At 46.6% G+C, this 22,606-nt stretch overlaps 1 protein-coding gene across 1 annotated transcript in view; it reads right to left on the bottom strand.

The window, feature by feature from the left end:
- Positions 1–22,220, bottom strand: part of TTLL12 (tubulin tyrosine ligase like 12) — a 66,625-nt gene extending 44,405 nt beyond the window's left edge. The window contains exons 1-2 of the mRNA XM_084638241.1: positions 21,976–22,220; positions 4,552–4,727 (exon numbers count right to left, since the gene is read on the bottom strand). Of these exons, the coding sequence (XP_084494367.1) occupies positions 4,552–4,727; positions 21,976–22,131 (332 nt within the window). The 5' untranslated portion in view covers positions 22,132–22,220. The remainder of the gene's footprint in view (positions 1–4,551; positions 4,728–21,975) is intronic.
- Positions 22,221–22,606: the final 386 nt, after the last annotated feature.

Below are 22,606 nucleotides of genomic sequence, written 5' to 3'. Positions count from 1 at the left end.
TAGCCGAGATCAAAGGGAGGATCCTACACTCCAGTTTGCCTACGAGCAGCTGGCCCGGGTGGATGGTGAGGTCGTGGAGGCGCAGCGCACCACCCAGTGGCCCAGGTTTGAACTCAACCACGATCGGCTCTACCGCCTTGACCGAGACCCCCAGACCCAAGAGGTCCGGACCCAACTCGTGGTCCCCCGCATCCATCGTCTGGGTGTCCCGAAGCTTGCACCTGACATCCCGGCTGCCGGCCATTTAGGGCAGGAAAAAACTGTGGCCAGGGTCCTGGCCAGGTTCTTCTGGCCCAGCGTCCGCCGTGAGGTGAAGGAGTATTGTGCGTCGTGCCCGGACTGCCAACATGCAGCCCCGGCCGGGGTACGGAAGGCCCCCCTGGTCCCGTTACCAGTCGTAGGTGTACCATTTGAGCGGACAGCAATGGACCTGGTCGGGCCTTTCCCAAAAAGCATGGCAGGCCATCAATACATCCTCGTCCTGATGGACTATGCCACCCGCTTCCCGGAGGCCATCCCCTTAAGAAGTATCACTGCCTGCACTATCGCTGCGGAGCTCATGAAGATCTTCGCAAGGGTGGGCCTCCCACGGGAGATACTCACTGATCAAGAGACCAACTTCACATCTAAGCTGTTCCGCCAGGTATGTGCCCTATTGGGGATTAAGAAACTGCAGACCTCGGTCTACCATCCCCAGACTGACGGATTGGTTGGAGCGGTTCAACCGGACCCTGAAGGGGATGTTGCGGTGTTTTCCCCACCCAGGATCTCTGCCAGTGGGACCAGCTGCTCCCTCCTTTACTACTGGCTATTTGAGAAGTCCCACAGGCGTCCACGAAGTTCTCCCCATTCGAGCTCCTCTATGGGCGGCGACCCCGCGGGGTGTTCGACCTCTTGAGGGAGACTTGGGAACACAACCCATCCGCAACACAGGGTCTCTCGCAATATGTCTTACAACTGCAGGGGCGGCTGGCGCGGGCGGGTGAGCTTGCGAGGGAGAACTTAAACACTGCCCAAAGAGCCCAGGAGCAACACTACAATCGGAGCGCCCAGGCTCGATCATTCGGACCAGGGGACCGAGTACTCCTCCTGCTCCCGTCGGAGGAATCAAAGCTTTTTGCCCGCTGGCAGGGTCCGTATGAGGTCCTCCGCCAGGTAGGGCCGGTAACTTATGAGATTCGGCAACCTGGTCGCCGTAAGGAAAAGCAGATTTATCATGTGAACCTCTTAAAACCTTGGCAGGACTGGGAAGGGCTCATAGTGGCCCCATATCCCCCCGAACCGGAACTGGGGCCCCAACCACCTGAGTCGTCGGATAATGGTGAACCCCAGCTAGCAGACACACTCACCGTCGAGCAGCAAGAACAGGCACTCTGCTTAGTGAGGGCGTTCCCCAAGACGTTCACCACGAAACCCGGGCGGACTACGCTCACCTACCATGTGATCCAGACGGAACCCAGGGTGGTGGTCCGAGAGACAACCCGGCCATTGCTGAGGCAAATGTGGGAGGCCGTAGAGGAGGAAGTCCAGGCGATGTTGGAGCTGGGTGTTATTGAGCCCTCCCAGAGCCCCGTCATCCTCGTACCAAAGCCCCGTTGTCCTCGTACCGAAGCCTGATGGGAGCCGGCGGTTTTGCATTGCCTTCCAGAGGGTCAACGCCATCTCAAAATTTTACATTTATCTGATGCCCCGCGTCAACGAGCTCCTCGACCGGCTCGGGAAGGCCTGTTTATCACCACTTTAGACCTCACCAAAGGGTACTGGCAGATCTCCTTGGACCTGGGGTCCAAGGAGAAGACCGCGTTTGCCACCCCTTCCGGGTTATACCATTTCACCCAGATGCCTTTCGGCCTATATGGGGCCCCGGCAACCTTCCAGCGTTTGATAGACCGGGTGTTCCAACCACACACGAAATACGCGGTGGCCTACCTGGACGATGTGGTCACCTATGGCAATAACTGGGAGGAGCATCTTAACCAACTAGCGGCAGTCCTCTGGGACCTCCGCGCAGCCGGGCTGACAGCCAACCTGAAAAAATGCCGAATCGGGCGGGAGGAAACCACTTACCTGGGGTACACCTTGGGCCGGGGACAGGTCCGCCCCCTCATCGGGAAGGTCCAAGCACTTCAGGAATGTCCAGTGCCGACCACGAAGAGGCAAGTACGTCAATTTTTGGGCTTAGCTGGTTATTACTGGCGGTTTGTGCCCCACTTCGCAAGCATTACAGCCCCGCTAACTGAGCTCTTGACCAAGGACAGTCCCCGCCGGGTGCATTGGTCCAACGAGTGCGAGACGGCCTTTCGAACCATCAAAGAATGGCTGTGTAGCGATCCAATACTCTTCAGCCCCGACTTTCATCGTGACTTTATTGTCCAGACAGATGCCTCAGGCGTTGGGCTTGGGGCGGTCCTCTCACAGGAGGTGGATGGGGAGGAACACCCGATTGTTTACCTCAGTCGGAAGCTGTTCCCCAGAGAACGGAACTACTCCATCGTGGAGAAAGAGGTCCTAGCCGTTAAGTGGGCAGTCGATGCTCTCCGCTACTACTTCCTTGGGGCCCCCTTTATACTGGTTATGGACCACGCACCCCTGAAATGGCTCAATAAGATGAAGGACAATAATGCCAGGCTGATGCGATGGTATCTCACTCTGCAGCCCTATGCCTTCACGATCCACCATCGGGCGGGACGAGACAACGCCAATGCGGATTTCCTATCCCACCTTGGAGAAGGTGGGGACGCCAGCTCCGAAGATCGGGAGCTGGATTTGAGGGGTGGGGTATGTAGGGAGCCAGGGTGGCTCCCCTCCGAATCAGAGGGTAAAGAGCCACCCTCTGAGCCTGAGTGGGCGGGGCCAGGCCAAGTTTCCGCCAATCCCCGGAAGGGGAAGGGTGGGACAGGAAGTAAAGGGCGGGGCCCTCTGCCCAGTGAGGAGAGCACCAGGGAGGGAGACAGACACAGGCTGCTCCCTCGCGATCCTGCTACTGAACCAGGCGAAGACCTGGGCAAGGAGGAGCCTGACCGGGGGGAAGGCCTGTGGCAACCAGTGCTGCCGGCCGCTGAATACCCAGAGGACCTGGAGGGGCCTGACTGCAGCCCGGGCCAGCGTGAGTCCAATACCGAGGGGGAGCGGGGGTGGCCCGCAGCGGAATACCCGGAGGAACCGGAGCTGCCCGCAGTGGATTACCCGGAGGAGATGGAGGATCCGGAGCTTCCCGCCTGAGAGAGACCGGGTAGGAAGTAGCCCAGGGGCCCAACTACACTGGGGGGTGGGTGTGTTTGGTCAGCGGGTGCGGATTGCCCTGCTGACCCAGCGGCGGGACCTTCGCCTCCCGCCACTGTCAGGGCCCTGGGCTAGAACGCAGTGGAGTTGGGTGGGCCTGCGTTCCCCTACCCCGGCGCTCCCCTGCCTGAGGGGTGCGCTACTGACTCTTGCTGGCGCTCCCCTGCCTGAGGGGCGTGTTACTGACTCTTGCATTCCCCTCAGGCAGGGGAGTGCTGGCTACTGACTCCGGCTGGCACACCTTCCCGCTAATTCCCCAACGCCCAGGAGGTGGGGCCGAGGCCTGCCACGGAGACCATTGCTCTCCATTGCCCCTAGGGGCTCGGAGGACCGACAGACGCCTGTCACACAAGTATAGGGAGTTAAGACAAAGGGTTACAAACAAGTAAAAATGCTTTTTCCAATAGCTAAGACCTACATTAATAAGTTAGTCTTTATTCGAGGTAGTTGCTTGAAAAGGAAGACTGTGAAGAAACAGCTGACTAGCTCTTAGCCAGGATCCTCACACAGTCCAAGATGCTGGCTTTCCTGGTCTCCTCGGGTGAAGGATAACTTAAGGATTTGTTCCCCTCTGCGTATAGTCCAGTAAACCTTTGAAATGCATCCCAAGATGAAGTTGCTTGTCCCTGCTGGGTGTGGGCACCATGCGGTCTGGTGAGACTTCATGCTGTCTCCCCCACCCCCCACCGATGATTTTTACAATGCAATGGTTTCTTTCTGCAATCTTTGATACAGATGAATAGCACACCAAATTTGGCCACACCCTGGCATGAGAGGTTAGGATTTCTCCAAAAAAAAAAAAAAAAAAAAAAAAAAAAAAAAAAAAAAAAAAAAGGGAAGAGGTTATTTATCAACTCCTCCTGACATTCCTGGTTTAAACATCTTTTGGTCACAGACTTTAAAGTGTAATATCCGTGACTATATGTAATTCCACATATAGCGTTCTCACATACATTTCACAGTGATGTTACTGACCCGTGGGTTATTAAAGGATACCTCACAAGGCTTATATTGTCCAGATATCATTCAAGTAGTGTGTAAGGTATGAATACAGGGGTGTCTAGGATCACACAATCAAATACCATTTGTGAGGCTCATTTTACAAGATGCAGACAGTTCATCTTTCTGAGCATTAAATTCTTCAGTAAAGAATAATTATGGGAAGGCAGTTAAACCAACAAGTTTCAGAACAAGTGACACTTAATCACTTCACGAGTGAAGGTTATTCAAATAAGGAGATTTGGCATAAATCCGAAGACTAGAACCTACCTATTGGGATTTGCTGCTTGTAGCCCATTCTCATTTGTTACGATAACTTTGTAACAGAGTTCGTTTCCAGGATTTGGTTTCTTTTTCAATTCACCTTCAATTTCTTCATTATCATCTTCTTCCTCCTCCACCTCCTCTACTTGCATTATTCCAAAAAACTCACCAGCATCAAACACCTGAGAATGAAAGCACCATATAACTAGAAGCATTCAGTTGAAGTGGTAGCACTACAATCTATCCTGAAGTTACCCGACATACACAGTCCAACGTTTAGAGGTTCTGGCGAGTCAAGTTTGGCCTGTGATTCAATAAACATTTTGCGTTTGGAAAAGAAGAGGTGGAAAGTCTATTGCACAACTTATTCTTTCCCATTTTGGGGGGGGAGGGGAGGGGTTATTAAAAAGATCCCTTCGTTTACATTGGCCTGGTCTACACTACAAAGTTAGGTCAACGTAAGCAGCTTTGCGTCAACATAACCGTGCGTGCCTCCCACCGATGTAACTGCCCCATTACAGTAACACCATCTCTCCAACCAGCATTGAGCCATGGTCGATGTGCTTGTGCTGCACTGACCTCAGGATAGACACTTCATTACTTATGTCAACCCTAACAGCCCTCTAGCAGCTGTCCCACAATGCCAGGAGCTGAGTGTTCCAGTTACGGTTGTGAACTCCACTGCCCAAGGGTCATGGAAATCAGAAGACTGCACTCCCCTTTAAAGACCCTTGCCTTTTCCTTGATTGTCCAGCTTGACTACCACAACTAGCAGATCTCCACTGTTGTGTGCAACTGCCCAACTGACTGTGCCAGCTCCATGTTCCCAATGCACTCCAGCGTGGAGTAGACATTGGATCTCCTGGGTCTGTGAGGAGAAGAGGCTGTGCAAACAGCTACTGACCAGCCATAGAAACATGGACATCTATGAGCAGATTGCACAGGGGAATGCAGGAGAAAGGGGTATGACAGGCACGAGCAGCAGTGCCACATGAAAGCAAAGGAATTGCACCAGGTGTATCAGAAGGTCAGGAAGGCCAACAGTCAATCTGATGCTAAGCTGCAGACCAGCTGCTTTTACAAAGAGCTGTATGCCGTATTTTGTGGAGACCCCACTACCATCCCACAGACCACTCCAGGAAGCCCAGGTCACAGGCCCCTGGTATGAACAATGAGCACAAGGAGGAGGATGCGGGACATGCAACTAGGTGGTCCAGCTAGGTCATGAACCAGGATCTGTTTGAGACTCCACTGCAGTCTAGTCAAGCATCAGCGAGCCCACTCCAGAGGAAGGAACCTCGGATAAGTGTGTAAATTTATTTCCCATTAAAGTGATGGCAATCCCAACTTAATAGGACATAGCTATCTACTTGCATTAATTTTCTCGTACCAGAAGAGGAAGTGATACAACAAAAAGAGATAGCACAGTTATCTGCTTTTCATTCTCTGTGGAGATAGGCAGGAGGGTGGGGGGACACCACGGGGAGCAGTTTGTTTATATCCCTTGAATCCTCCTGAGATATCTTGATGCAATTTTCATGGATGCACACTGCAAACTTCCCCCAAAGGTTTCTAGGGAGGGCTGCCTTATTTCTTCCTCCACAGCAGGACACTTTCTGTATACGATAACTTCAGTCAGCGATAACTTCAGCAGGCACCATTGCAGTAAGAAGGCTAGCAGCACATGGGCCCAGGTGACTTTGGGACATCATCAACAGCTGTGCTCTCTTGTGCCTTTGTTTCCCTCTAGAGAGGGACATCAGCTAAAATCACCCCCACTGTGGAAAAGGGTGCCAATATTCAGTGCTATTGCCCTAGACTTATAGTTTCATGCAACCAAGAAATTCCCTCATTTCCCTCACCCTTGGTGGGCTGTACTCACCATGGCTGGAGCTGTGCCATACACAAGCACTCCAAAGCAGACATGTCAATGAGCATGTCTTGTTTAAAACTTTGTGGGAGCTAAGGAAGGGAGTTCTGAATCTTAAGTTTTGCTTTCCATAGCATTCCACGACCATGTTTTATCTGCAGCTGCTGCCATTGCGGACTTGAGGGTCTTTCCCTTCACACCCATGGAATGCCTGAGCCAGATAAGGAGGAGAATGAAGAGGCTTCAGGATGACATGGTCAATGAGATACTGCAAGACAGTGCTTCATCAGACTGTTAGCAGAGGACCTGGAGGATGAACCTAACCTCCAGATAGCCGGAAGAAAGGAGACAGGAGAAAGGCCTGGGGGTCCCAGCAGGAAAAGAGAGGGAGATGCACCAGGACACAAATGGGCTTCAGCAGCAGCAAACATGGATGCTGCGAACTCTTCTGGACCTACAGGTTCAACAATCATGAGCTTGCCTCCCTTTGCAGTAAATGGTGAACTCCATTATGGCACCTCCTTACACCTACCCTCAATATTCCACCTGGCATCAGGGGTCATATCCCTACCTCTACCACTCCCACACCAGCCCGGGGAGCATTAAGGACCATCACAGCTTCACATACAGCAACCATGACTCTCACAGGTCAGTGTATGTGTAGGTAAAATGGACATGAAAGTTCTTTCCCCTTGTTAAAGTCTGTTCCATTAAAAGCAAAAAAAAAAAAAAAAAACTTAAGTTGCACAGATTTTTCTTTGTACTGGTTTTATTGCTGTGATGGTCTATATCCATGTATTCAGCCCATGCATACTATTATGATAATCTTTGTACAAGTTTATCTTTGAGGTATCATTTGAAAACTCATAACTCACTGGTCAGTACTGTCCTGTTAAAATGTGTGGGCAACATTGTAAGTTATCAGATTCCACTGTATTGTGTTGCTAAGACATATTCCACGTCTGGGGAGTGGCCACACCAATTCTTCAGAGACAAGACAAGCTGATGCCTCAGCCAGCCATAAGCAAGTCAAATGGACCAATACATGCTTAAGTGGGTATTCAATGGCAAGAAAAGGGACATAGATAAAAAAAAAAAATCTATTTATTAAAAAGAGCTTGGTGTTCTCGTCCACACAGACGTTTTATCTCTTGAACCTCAGCTGGAGATGCTTCTCGAACAAGGGACAAAACTGTAAGAAGGGAGGGCAGACGCCCCAAATCATTCCTTCCTTTCTCTCTACCTACAGCATCCATGAGACCTGAAGAACAAAAGGCAGCAGCATTGCACTGGGGGAGGGATCCTGACTGAAAGAAGTTCAACCAGTAGAGCTGCTGAAACACATGGAGAGAGAGAGACTTGGCTTTGAATTTATTCTAGTTTAAGTGAGGCATTAGTTGAGTTTTATTTTTCGTGTAACCAATTCTGACTTTTATGCCTCATTACTTATATTCATTTAAAAAAAAAATCTATCCTTTTGTACCTAATAAACTTGTTTGATCTAAACCAATGTGTTTGAATTGAAGTGTTTGGGAAACCCCATCTGGAATAACAGGATTTGTGCATCTCATTTTCTATTAATAAAATAATGGACTTTATATGAGCTAGTATTGTCCAGGATAGAGCTGGGCAGTACAAGACATACATTTCTGGGGAAAGTCTGGGACTGGGACTTTGCAGTGTAATTCAAGGGCAGCTGACTACAGCACTCACACACTATAACTGAGAGTAACTTACATGCTGGAGGTTGTGTGTGCAGACCAGAAGTGGCAGCTCTCATAGCAAAGCAGTGTAAGAGGCACCCCGGGTTAGACAGCTGAGGAGACATAGCTGTTCAACAGTCCAGACTGTACCCTGGGTATGTCAGTTACCGAATAAAATTATATTTTTTAAAATAAATACTTCTTTATTAGTTTACAATATATGCTGCGGAGTGCCTAGCAGTTCTGAAAGAACACTTGTTACAGTGTAACAACTCATACAATCAGGGACAGTAAAATAATCATAAGTGTACAACAAACACCGCAAAATAGGTGGATAGACAGTGTTATATTCTCAGATATACACCAAGCACCACACAACTCTTAACAGGCCCCCAAGCAGCCAGGCCAGGTTGAGCACAGTATGCCACAATGCATTACTGTGGTTCACTGTTAAAGTTCTCTTTCAATGCCTCCCTGGTCTACGTAGATCTGCGTCGAGCTTTTCTAATAGCCTTTGCGTCAACCTGTTCAAACTCAGCAGACACCTGCTCCACCACCACCCTCCACACCGGCAGCAATTTTTCTGCCTTTGCTTCACAGATATTATGCAGGACACAGCAGGGGACTACAACCATTGGAATGTTTTTCCCCCACTGAGATCTAATCTTGTGAGTAAATAAACGTCAGCATCCCATCGATCTACCAAAAGCGCATTCAACTGTCATTCTGCACCTGCTGAGCAGGTAGTTGAATCTTTCCTTGGCGCTGTCGAGGTGGCCAGTATATGGCTTCACGAGCCACGGGAAGGCTAGGTCTCCCAGGATCATTACTGGCATTTGATCACCACCAATGGTAATCTGCTGCTTGGGAAAGAAAGCCCCTGCTTGTAGCTTTCTGAACAGTCCTGTTTTCTTAAAGAGGCGAGCGTCACCCACCTTCTCTTACCAGCCCACATTGATGTCAGTGAAGTGTGCCCAGTAATCCATCAATGCCTCCATAACCACAGAAAAGTAGCCCCTTCTGTTGATGTACTTTGTAGCAAGGTCATCTGGGGCTAAAATAGAGATGTGTACCATCTATTGCCCCACCACAGTTCAGAACCCCACTTCTGCAAATCCATCCACTCGGGCCTGCATATTGCGAGAATCACATCTCTAGACAGCGGGAGACGATTAATAGCCCTGCACAATTCCATGACAACGCCCCCCCCCCAATGAATTTTTCAACTTCAAAAGGATTTCCCACTGACTGGGAGCAATCTGGCATTGCAAGTTTCCACAGTGCTATCGCCATACTTCTCCACTGTGAGTGCGTCTCTCATTTTGATGTCCCTGCACCGGAAGGCCGGGGTGAGCTCGGCACACAGCTCCAGGAACGTGCCTTGCACATCTGAAAGTTCTGCAGCTACTGCTCGTCCTCCCAAGCCTGCAGCACGATGCGATCCCTCCAGTCAGTGCTCGTTTTTTGGGCCCAGAAGCAGCACCCCACCATCTGCAACTTCTCCATGAATACCACCAACCACCTTGAATTAGTTCTTACTGCGTTCCACACGGATTTGGTTCTTCTTGGCTCAGCAAACACAGTAGGATTGTGCATCCTGTGCTTGAAAAGCTTATGAGTGCAAAGCCGTGCAGGCTTCGTGCCTCTGTCAGAGATGGTGGCCAACGAGGAGGGCTGCATACGTTCATCGGATTTTTTTTAAAGGTGCAAAAGTTATGGAATATAAATGACAGTATGGGATGGAGGCGGTTGCGTGCTTAGAAGTTGACCCCTGGCTCCCAGTCATGGCTGTGCTACTCGTTTGTCCCACCATGCATTGCCAAAACTTCCCTAAAGACAGTGCATTGTACAAAGGCAGGTTGGACAGTGGGATATCTACCCATGGTGCACTGCACTGTGCAATGATGCAGGCACTCCTGAGGATTATGCACAACACCGACAAAAGGAGCCAAGTGCACGCACACTCAAGCACTACATAAAGCCAGAGCAGTTAAAGCCAAAGTAACTTGTGTTGACCAAAGTTTTTAGTGTGGACATGGCCAGAGACAGGAAGTTTTTGTTCCACAGTCATTAGTAGTTCTGTCCCTTTGTTTACTTATGTCACAAAAAGTCTTTTTAGAAGCTGAAAATACAGGACCAAATTCACTTGTGGTTTAACTTCACTAAACTCAACAGATTTAAATCTGGCAAGAACCTAGCCTTAAACTGTTTGGGTATAGGATACAAGACCAATCAATGCAATTTGTTCCCTAGCTCTTGGTTGTGTTGATGCATATTAGGGATCCTGATTTAGTCCAAGAGGAAATCTGCCTTTACAATCAGCTCTCAAGTGGTAAGAAAGTTTTCAGCTTGGCTTCTTTTTACAAGTTATATTAAAGAAAAATGCATTTTACATTGTAGTTTAACGATGAAATGCACAAGTTTACTCACCCTTGGGCATTCAGAATGATTTCATGCAGTGCTGCTAGTTAATTTCTATGCACTTACCTCTATTACTATCATCAGAGTTTCTCTGGGGTTTGTTTTCAGTCCTTCCTATCACAGCTGCAGGATCATGATCTAGAGTCTAGACTAATTACATAGGTTATGAGAAGTCTTTTCTGAGATCCTAGCTGATGTGAACTTGTACGTCTGTTGCACAACCATGAAATGTCTCAACTATATCTGCTTTTATAGTTTCCAAGTCTTTTTAAAAAGAAAAAACGTAAGAGATTTCAAATCGGACAGAAACTTAGTACAAAAGCTGCTACTTCTCTAAGCCACTTAGGTCCACAATGTGACCAGACAGGATCAGGCAGATCGTTAGTTCTCTCCACATTGTTTAAGAAGGCATTAGAATTACTTGCACAAAGCTAATCTGATTGAGAAAAAAAAAAATGTGGAAAAATACTGAAGAATTATTGGTTTAACATGTCAAGTCTGGAAACAATACCAAGCCCCTAAAAGTCTCACTAATTCTAAGCACTAACAGCTTCCTACCTGAGTGAATTCACTTTAAGTAATCAGTTTTTCTCTGCACCTCACAAACCAGTGTTGCTTCAAGATAATTATTTTTATTAATCCTCCTAGCAGGAGAACTGTGGAAAATCAACTAAGCATCTGTGAAGCAAAACTAGTCAGGAACCATACTTCTACATTCTAGGGTAACCTGCTGTAGCATCAAGTTTACAGCAGAAGGAATAGTGGGTGGGCTGCTACGGAGGAAAGATGGGAAGATGGAAAAATATCTAAGGGTTTTATAGTATAGCCCGTCACTGGAGTATCTGAGCACCATCCATGCAAAAATCAATAGGAACAGCAAAGTCCCTAATGGATTTCATGGAGCCTCCAGCACTTCCGCTTTATGGGGTCAGAACTCTGCTTGGGGTAGGGTTGAGGGATAGGGTGTTAGTGATGTGTTGGCTAGAATTTACATACATACTGCTGGAATAAAGACGACTAGAGTTTTTAAAGCAATATTACTGAAGTTATATTTTAATTAGGAATATATTTGCTGTTACACATTCCAGTGGACACCAGGACCAGAGAGCTAGTAATTTCAGTTTCCCTTTAATGCAGATAATCACTGTTGGAGTTTGGATAGCGATGGAAAATACAGTTGTTTAGCAAAAGGTTGTAACCTTGTTTGACCAGTATTAATAAAATAACAGAAACCCCCAACATACCAACTTTGTGTGTGTATGTATAGGCCAATATTTTGTAGTTCACTGTGTTACTTGTCACTGAGAAGGGATTACATTTCACACTTAACTAAAGCTTTGTTCCTCCTGCTGCAGTTTTCCTTAGACCAGCATTTTCCTGATCTGCTCACTAGCTTACTCCCCAGCTCAATAAACTCACACACTAAACTCGTTGTGAATTAAGAATGAAACCAGCTAACACCCAAAACAACTTTCTTTACATATTTTTTAAAAATTACAAGATATTAAGATGCCTGGAAGTGAACAGTTAAGGGATCCATCCATTTCCCCGCCGCAGTATTATCCCTCATCACTTGCTATCACCAACCCACTCACAGTTAATTTTACATCTGCTTTTTGTTCTACGATTAATAGAAGCTGTTAATGTTCTACTTTGTTTCTTAAATATCAAAAAGGAAAATAACCCCATGGTACATTAAGCAATATAAACATTTAGGTTCTTACATAGTTGAGGCCCCATGTAACCGAGATTCTGTGGCAATGGATGTTGCCACGGAAGCCAACCCTTGCACACCTTTGGCCACTGAAGTCTGCCACAAAAAAATCTAAGCTTTTTGCATTGAAAAAAGAAAAAAAGTTCCTATCCCTCACGGACTTTAAGGCCAGCAGAGATCATCTTGATTACCTAGTCTGGCCGCCTGCACATCACAGGCCACAGAACTTGACCCACCTAATCCTGTAACAGATGCATAACCTCTGGCTGAGATATGGAAGTCCTCTAATCATGATTTAAAGTTAGAGAATCCACCACTTACTTCAGTTAAAACCAGCAAAGGACATGTGCCCCATGCTGCAGAGAACGTAAGAATGGCGATACGAGTCAGACCAATGGTGCATCTAATTCAGTATGCTGTCTTCCAATAGTGGCCAATGCCAGGAAGGCAAAAAAAATTAAAAATATCCCAGGGTCTCTGCCAATATGAGCTGGGGGAAAATTCCTTCCCGATCCCAGATATGGTGATCAGTTGGACATTGAGGATGTCAGCAAATCCCACCACCCAAACACCTGGGAAAGAATTCACTGCAGTAACTCAGAGCCCTTCCATCTAGTGTCCCCTCTTTGGCCAACAGATATATTTGCTACTAGCAGTCGCAGATTGCCTACAATAGCATTTGGCCTATCATACCATCCTCCCCTCCATAAACTTATCAAGCTCAGCTCTCAAACCAGTTAGGTTTTTTTGCCTTGACTGTTCTCCTTGGAAGACTGTTCCAGAACTTCACTCATCAGGGTTGGCTTCCGTGGCAACATCCATTGCCACAGAATCTGGGTTACATGGGGCCTCAACTATGTAAGAACCTAAATGTTTATATTGCTTAATGTACCATGGGGTTATTTTCCTTTTTGATATTTAAGAAACAAAGTAGAACATTAACAGCTTCTATTAATCGTAGAACAAAAAGCAGATGTAAAATTAACTGTGAGTGGGTTGGTGATAGCAAGTGATGAGGGATAATACTGCGGCGGGGAAATGGATGGATCCCTTAACTGTTCACTTCCAGGCATCTTAATATCTTGTAATTTTTAAAAAATATGTAAAGAAAGTTGTTTTGGGTGTTAGCTGGTTTCATTTCAGTTAGAAACCATCATCTAATTTCAAGCCTAAACTTGTTGATGGCCAGTTTATTTCCAGGGTTCCCTCCCCACTCTGAACTCTGGGGTACAGATGTGGGGACCTGCATGAAAGACCCTCTAAGCTTATATTCTACCAGCTGAGGTTAAAAACTTCCCCAAGGCACAAATTCCTTTCCTTGTTCTTGGATGGTACTGCTGCCACCACCAAGTGATTTACACAAAAATTCAGGAAAGGATTACTTGGAGTCCCTATTCCCCCAAAATATCCCCCCAAACCTCTTCACTCCCTTGTCTGGGGAAGCTTGAGAATAATATATGAACCAATTGTCTTTAAGTACAAACTAGACCCTTTATCTTTACGATGCTAAAATCAATCAGGTTCTTAAAGAAGAATTTTTTTTTTTTAAATAATAAAAAGTAAAAGAATCACACCTATGAAATCAGGATGGAAGGTAACTTTACAGGGTAACAAAATTTTAAAACACAGAGGACTCCCCTCTAAACTCAGTTTTACAGTTACAAAACACAAAAATAAAACTACCTTTTACCATAGAAATAATTCACAAACAAAAAATAATCTAACACATTTCCTTGCCTTACTTACAATTTTTGTAATCTTAAATAAATCATTTCAGGTATGTTTTTTAAAAAAGAAATGTTGTTTCTGCCTGGTCTCTCTCTCTCTCTCCCTCCCCCACCCATCCGGGGAGGGAACAAACAAACAAAAAAGCACAAACAAAACCTCCTCCTCCCACCCCCATTTAAAGTATCTTCTTTCCTTATTGGTCCCTCTGGTCAGGTGCCAACCAGGTTATTTAAGCTTCTTAACCCCTTACAGGTAAAGCGATTCAGTGCAGCTGCAAGGAGGGATTTTATGCTACCCTTATCTTTATGTTTATAACAGCCTCGACTACTCTCCTTGGAAGGCTGTTCCAGAACTTCACTCCTCGGATGGTTGGAAACCATCATCTAATTACAAGCCTAAACTTGCTGATGGCCAGTTTATATCTATTTGTTCTTGTGCCAGCATTGGCCCTCAACTCAAATAACTCCTCTCACTCCCAAGTATTTATCTCTCTTATGTGTTCATGCAAAATAATCGCCTCTCTCCTCAGTCTTTGTTTGGATAGGCTGAACAAGCCAAGCTTCTTAAGTCTCCTCTCATAAGGCAGGTTCTCAATTCCTCTGATCATCTTATTAGCCCTTCTCTGCACCTGTTCAGTCTGGATTCATCTTTCTTAAACATGGGAGACCAGAGCTGAACACAGTATTCCAGATGAGGTCTGACCAGTGCCTTATATAACAGAGCTAACACTTCTCCGTCTCTACTGGAAGTGCCTCGCCTGAAATATCCTAGGACTGTATTAGGTTTTTCCCCCCAAGGCTGCATCACATTGGCAGCCCAGTCATGCTGTGATCAACCAATATGCCCAGGTCTCTCTCCTTCACTGTTGTTTCCAACTAAGAAGTCTGCAGTTTATAGCAAAAATCCTTGTTGTTAGTCCCCAAGTACATGACTTTGCACTATTAGATTTCATTCCGTTTCTATTACTCCAGTTTTCAAGGTCATCCAAATGCTTTTGTAGGATATTCCAGTCCTCCTCCATTTTCGTAATACCTTCCAACTTTATGTGCTCTGTAAATTTATTACCACAATCCCACTTTTTGCGTCGTCATTAATAAAGATGTTAAATAAGACTGGCCCCAAGATGGATCCTGGAGGAACTCCACTCGTAACTTCCCTCCAGCCTGACTGTTCACCTTTCAGCATGACCCGTTGAAGTCTCCATATTTGTGAAGATAGCCTTGAACATGGCTCTGAGATGTGCGAATTGCTCCCAAGTGAGGACAGCCAAACTCGACCTCGTTCATATTTTCAAGGTAATCTGCATTCATCACAATTGGGCTTTTAACCTCAGAAAACTAAAGGTGACACTTTTAAGCATTTAACTGAATATTACCTTGGCAGAAACATCTAGTTAACATACTTATCCCACAATTCCAGCCTACTTCCTCATGTAAGCATGCCCCCTAACTGTCCTTTATCCAGCTGCCAAAGCTTCCAGTACCCCTGACAATTTCCATAATGTAGCTGTGCTGTCAACCAACGCAGAAATCTTCAGCATACTGAAAGTGCAGGAGCACTGCACAATACATTCAATAATATCTCAGTGACGAAGCCTGTTAGTACTGGCTGTATTGTTCTTTTTCCTGCTTCATCATAGCCTCAATTTCCAGCTGAAATGAAACGACTGCAAAGATTCTGTTTGCCACAAATGAATGCCCCAAAATCTAGAGGCCTTATCACAGAACCGAAGTTCACCTTGCTATAGAACACACAGGACTTCTTCACAGGGTAGCGGGTGGATAGAACAGCGAAATGATTATAAATACAATTGGATTGCTCTGTTGGGGTTCATAGGCTTATGTAAGTCGTGCAAGTCTGTACTGAACTATACGGTGTAACAACTATATGTGTAACTTTTTTACAGTACAAAAATACTGTGCATTACAATATACTAGAAATGGGATTTTATGATGCCCTAGTAATTTGTTACAGATGTATATAAGATGCAAATTTTAGGAGGGGAAAGGATGAAGTATTATATGGCAGGAGGGAACTGGCAGTCTCCCACATGGGGATGGGAAAATGGTTTATTTCCAAGAGACACTCTTACCTTTTCAGGGAACAATGTTTTGAAGTGTAGAATTTTTGTAATTAAACGTGACATGATTTTTAGCTGCTGGCAGAGTCCACAGGAACACTTCTAAACTCTTTTTAAAGTTTTGTTTGTTTGGGAGATTTCAGGTTTTTTTTAAAAATGAGAAAACCAACAACTTAAGTCCAAACGACATATATGACTCACAGGAGAGGAAACCTGCTCCAAAAACATCTTATGAAGACCATTAAAACAGAGCTCCTGCATGTTTCGGCACATCCAACAAAGGTAGGAATGTGTGCGTGTGCACATGTGTTTGAGGGTTGTGTTGGGAAAGAGCTCTATTTGTGTGAATTGTAGAGGTACTGACGGGGAGAGGGGAACTTTTATCTACATTAAAACACTCAAAATTCTATATTGCTAGAAAATTTTAGGCCTTGCTTAAGTTAACATAGAGAAAAGATTCCTTCCACCCAACCAAACACAGGGGACTTTCCCCCCTTCCACTCCATGACTCACTGATTTTCTTTAACTTCTACTCCATGAAGACCCCACAATCCCTTTCAACCACCCTTCCCATGCCTGCCATTTCTCCTGCCCCTCCTACTCCTGCCTCTCTGAGAGCTCCCCATTCTATGTAAGGAAACATAGCTCAGTGTCGCTCTTTTCCCTACATGTCTATCCCAGTCCACTGCCTCTTCAACATAATTCCTTCTGAATTTCTAGCCCTCCCCCAGATGACCTTCGCTCTAGTTCTATGGGAGCAATAGCATCTTTAGCAGTAGATCCTGGTGTCAGCAGCAGGCCAATTTCTCTATATACATTTATTAAAAATGTTGAACATTGCTCGGTGTACAAGCAAACAGAGTAACTTGGACTACAACCATGAGCAAAAGGAACAGAGAAACAAGTACAGCATCCTGCTACCATATGGCAGCTCTCTGCACAAAGCATTTCTCTGCCCTGCCCTAATAGACAAGGAGTCAGGACCAGACATTCTTTAGCAAAACAAAACCAAAAAGCCACAGTCTGATTTTAACAGAACAGTCTGACAGTTTATGAGTTCCTCTTAGCTTCCAGACAAGGCAACCATTTAGCACTCAGAGCCTCTTCACCAGTTTTTTTTTTTGTTTGTTTTTTAACTGCCTCCTGTTTACATCCTTCCTCTAATAAACTCCTACTTAACTCATTCCTCGGCCTTCCTATCTTGGTGTGAGAGTATGTAAGTCCTATTCCAAGCTATTTTTATTATTCTTTCCACACTCTCTTACACCCATATATGCATTTTTGTACAGGAACAGTTTGCGATAGGAGTGAATATGATAAAAGATTATTATTAAGGCTGCAAAATCAAGCACTCAAAAGTTAGGAGATGCCAGAATTAAGGCTGCCTTTGCAAACTTAATTCAGTCCCATTGTGCACATTTATTAGGATACAGTCTTTAATCACATAAGCACATAAAATTTCCCCCCTCAAGACTCTGTACTGAATGAGGCAGGGGTCTGGGAGCGTGGTGGGGGTGAGAGATAGAATGTGATCACATAAAGACTGAATCATAATTAAGGCTAAGATTTTGTGACTGATATTTTTAGTAAAACTCATGGACAATTCGGGGCAAAAAAATAAAAATTCACAGAAGCCATGACTTGTCCATGAGTTTTACTAAAAATATCCATGACAAAAATGAAAAGGAGGACTTGTGGCACCTTAGAGACTAACCAATTTATTTGAGCACAAGCTTTCGTGAGCTACAGCTCACTTCATCGGACGCATACTGTGGAAAATGTAGAAGATCTTTTTATACACATAAAGCATGAAAAAATACCTCCCCCCACCCCACTCTCCTGCTGGTAATAGCTTATCTAAAGTGATCTCTCTCCTTACAATGTGTATGATAATCAAGTTGGGCCATTTCCAGCACAAATCCAGGGTTTAACAAGAACGTGGGGGGGTGGTAGGAAAAAACAAGGGGAAATAGGCTACCTTGCATAATGACTTAGCCACTCCCAGTCTCTATTCAAGCCTAAGTTAATTGTATCCAATTTACAAATGAATTCCAATTCAGCAGCCTCTCGCTGGAGTCTGGATTTGAAGTTTTGTTGTTGTTGACGAAATGGGTGTCTGTGAGTTCCCACACCGCCTGAAGCGGGCAGCCGTGCAGGGGCTACGGACAGGGGCGTGCAAACTACGGCCCGTGAGCCACACCACGCGGCTCAGCCCAGCTCCAGCGCTCCGGCTAGGGTGCCGGGTCGGGGCCGCGCTGACTCTCCTGCTTGACCTTTTGCTCTGTCCCAGTCCCAGTCCTCTCTCTTTCCCACCCCTGGCTCCTTGCCTCAGTCCCAATCTTCCAGCCCAGCAGTCCTAGTTCCTCCTCCCAGTCCCGCAGCCGATCTCTCTCTCTCCCGACCCTCCCCATCCCACTCTCCTTGTCCAGCCAATCCCAGTCTCCCCTTCCACTGCATCTCCTTGTCACCTCTCCTCCCCTGTCCCACCCGCTGGTTCCTAGCTTATCCAGTCAGTCCTGGTCTCCCTTGTCCAGTCTCCGTGTTGCCTCCCGGAATTCAATAAGGCCAACAACTGCCCCCCAGCCCCAAGTGCTCTTTCCCTCAAGCACTCCCACTCACAGCCTACCCTCCTCCGCTTGCCCTCCCGACCTCAACTCCCAGCCTCTCCACCCAGCTCCCAGCCTCCTTGCCAAGCTAGTCTGTCTCTCTAACTCCCCAGGCAGTTTCTCCCTCCTCCCCCCACCACTTCCAGACTCAGACTCCTTGTCTCAATCTACTCCTTTCACTCCTCAGGTGTGGCTTTTGTCCCCTCTGCATTAGAATCAGACAGACAGCTTCCTCCTCCATTCTGTCTGGGTCCCAGTAAGGGCGTCATCTAGAGCACAGGACAGACTCACTCCCTGCTCTCAGTTCTGGTATCCAGCCCCACCTCGGACCATAGCAGCCACTACCAGGAAATTCCAGCTTCAGCCCTATAGCCCTGGGCTGGAGGGAGCATGCTCAGATGGCACATGCAAAGGCAAGTCTGCACTAGGAGGTATGAGATGCTCAAGTGGGCCCAGTAGAGACAGAATCTTCAGGGATTTAGATGTTAAATTCTTACAAGTGGCTGATGAGCATGGGTGAAATGCCATTTTGGGGCAGATTTTCCACAGGCCCATCCCCATCATGAAGGCTCATCCCCCACATCCCTGCTCCAAATCATGCTCCAATCACGGAAAAGTCACCTTTTTGTTGTTTTTAACATGGGCCAAAATAAAATAATAATAGTTCTTTGAAACAGATGAACAGTTTGACTAAAATTTTCCACAAAATTTACCATGAGGCAGATACCAGCATGGAAGATTTCAGCCCAAATGTTTAAAGTTTGGCGAAGTCATAAGCAATTTGAAACAGGGTCTTATAATGAGACCTCTGTGGCAACCTTAACAGCAGCAGTGTTATCAGGCTTGCCTATAATATGATCACAATTTCCCCCCCACTAATTCCCCCTAAAACATGTAAATAAATTTCTCCCCAGCAAAGCCAACAAAACTTGCAAATGGGACTCCTAAGCATATGTGTTGTGTATGAAGTCACTCATGTGCAAGTCGTTTCAGGACTGGGACAGAATTTTGAGTTTTTAGGCCAAACCATTTTGGACATATGATAAAAACAAAACCAAAAAAAAAGTGACATTTTAAGAAAGTCATCAACAAGAAATTATTTAAATTGCATCATTTTAGAACCTCTTTTTTCTTTGTATTTTTTGAACTTCATAGGAATTTAGTACCCAAGGATAAGATGTGCAGATGAGCTATCAGGCACTAAATTATTTTGGGGGAAATTGTGTAAATAGAATCATAGAATCATAGAATATCAGGGTTGGAAGGGACCCCAGAAGGTCATCTAGTCCAACCCCCTGCTCAAAGCAGGACCAATTCCCAGTTAAATCATCATCAAATGAAGATGAGGTGGATCTCCCACCCCTCCCGGTTTTAAAAAGTCAAGTTAAGCATAAAAAGTTTAAGCTAGTTTCCTATTGTAACTTTGAAGTGGCTACTGCCAGTCTGTAGTAAGAAAACATGAAGGGGGAAAGTCCACTGGTGCAGTGGCAGTACATGTTCCCATAGAGTTCGGTATAGTACTCTAATCTCCAGAGCTAGAGCCAATTCAAAGGATGGCACTTACAGGCTCTCAAGAGAGCTGGATGGAGCTGTTCTTAACCAGAAAGCCAAGTGGGCAAATCTGGAAGTCAAATGGGTTGATAAAGAGAGGGTTTTTTTGTTTGTTTTACAAAAAAAAACCACACCAACCCATGATACGTTAAGGTTACTGAAAACGCCAATATTTAGATACAACAGCTCACTGGTTTTTTAATGACAGGTTTCAGAGTAACAGCCGCATCCGATGAAGTGAGCTGTAGCTCACGAAAGCTCATGCTCAAATAAACTGGTTAGTCTCTAAGGTGCCACAAGTACTCCTTTTGGTTTTTTAATGTCCCCTTTAGTGCCAAGTGCTGGGGGCTACATGATATAGCAAGGCCCTCTCCCCAATGTTCTTTAGATCTCACTTATTGCATAGCACCACCCGTCAGCTTCCAAAACCCCTAAAGCCTTCTATCAATGATTACACGATGTTAGGGATATATTTCCTAGTTATAGCTTACTATTTTAGATTCACAAAACACAGCTGACAAAAAATTCCACTCTCTCCTGCGCTATGGAGCAATAAATCGATTCATACCTTTTTTCAAAACTGCCAGGAAACCTCCTCTGCACAGGTCTATATTTTAAGCTTTCCAAGGACATTGTCTTTGGGTGTTCGTACAGTACCTAGCACATTGGGGGCCACGATCCTTACTCGGGCCTCTACACACAACTGCAATATAAACTAATAATATAGAGAAAGGTTTTAGAGTAACAGCTGTGTTAGTCTGTATTCGCAAAAAGAAAAGGAGGACTTGTGGCACCTTAGAGACTAAGCAATTTATTTGAGCATGAGCTTTTGTGAGCTACAGCTCACTTCATCGGATGCATACTGTAAAAAGATCTTCTACACTTTCCATACACACAAAGCATGAAAAAATACCTCCCCCCACCCCAGCACAAATCCAGGTTCTCTCACCTGCTGGAAATGGCCCAACTTGATAATCATACACTTTGTAAGGAGAGTGGTCACTTTAGATAAGCTATTACCAGCAGGAGAGTGGGGGATATTTGTGTGTATAAAGAGATCTTCTACATTTTCCACAGTATGCATCTGATGAAGTGAGCTGTAGCTCACGAAAGCTTATGCTCAAATAAATTGCTTAGTCTCCAAGGTGCCACAAGTCCTCCTTTTCTTTTTGCGAATATAGAGAAAATACTATTATTTTGTTATGGGCTCTAGGAGCATTTGCTGCGTGGTTTAATATTTTTGGAGTTTTTCCCTTTGTCACTGCCCTCCCCCACCCGCGGCCACCGAAAGCCAAACTATACTGAGGAAGGAAGAATAACTTCAGCTGCATTTCACGTGCTAGAGAGGTTTCATTAGTATTTGGGCAGCATTTTAAAGACACCCAGACCTACAGACTGTGATGAGGCCAAACATCATCATTAGCTTCAGACACTTGTAGAAAGATCCAGAGAAAAGCTCTCCACGCACTCCCTGTCCCTCCCCTAGGATGTAAGGCCAACCGCGCACGACTTCAAAGCGCCCAAGCGAGCCGAGTTTCCTTTCCAAGCCAGCCTGAAGAAGAGAGCGGAGCGGCCCAGCGGGCTCCCCGGGAAACAAAGCGGGGAGAAAAGCCCTTCCAGCCAGGAGATCCTTTAACCGAACACCGGCAGGAAGGTGCCACCCTCGGGGAGCACGTGCAGGCGGCTCCGGCGCCCGCCAGGGATGTTCCCGGGGGACCCCCCTCCACGCCCCGGCCCCGGCCCCGCACGGCGCCCACCTCGTTCTCCAGCTTGTGCCGCAGGCGCTCCCAGTAGAGCGGGGGCACCCCCGAGGCGCCCAGCGCCGCTCCGTGCAGGGCCACGAACGCCCGGTGCTCCTCGGGGCGCTCCCCCGCCATGCCGCCGCCGCCGCCTCTGGGGCGTCTCCCTGCCATCGCCCGCGAGCACGACGCCAAAGCCTGCTGGGCGGGGACTCGCTTTAAAGGCACAGGGCTCCCCGCGCCGCTGGCGGGGGCTGGAAATCACCGAGCGCCCGCAGTCCGGGCCCCTGCGCTGCAGGGCGGGGGGAGGGTTTGCAGCGGGGTTATTTCCGCCTCCCGGAGCAGTGGGCGCGGCGCCCTGTGCGAGTGCCGGGGGAGCCGGGCTGCACCCGGCCGCTGCAGTGGCCCGTTAGCTGGCTGGCAAATAGGCAACCGGCAAAAAATCACCTCCAGATTTCAACCACACCAGCGTGGCGTGGGCTGGGTTTTTTTTTTTGTTTTGTTTTTTTGGAGGGTGTTTCGGTTTGGCTCGTTACAAAGATAGGGCGCCTGGTGAAATAGGTCCATAGATGCGAATGTCCAAAGATCAGAGGTGTTCGGGGCCAGGATGTTGGTTCAGGGCAGATCTGCCAATGTTTAATGTTTAATA

The sequence above is a fragment of the Lepidochelys olivacea genome (assembly GCF_965140295.1).
Source record: "Lepidochelys olivacea isolate rLepOli2 genome assembly, chromosome: 1".
Classification (NCBI taxonomy): Eukaryota; Metazoa; Chordata; order Testudines; family Cheloniidae; genus Lepidochelys; species Lepidochelys olivacea.
The sequence above is the reverse complement of the archived record's forward strand: the minus strand, read 5'-3'. Positions and strand labels throughout refer to the sequence as shown.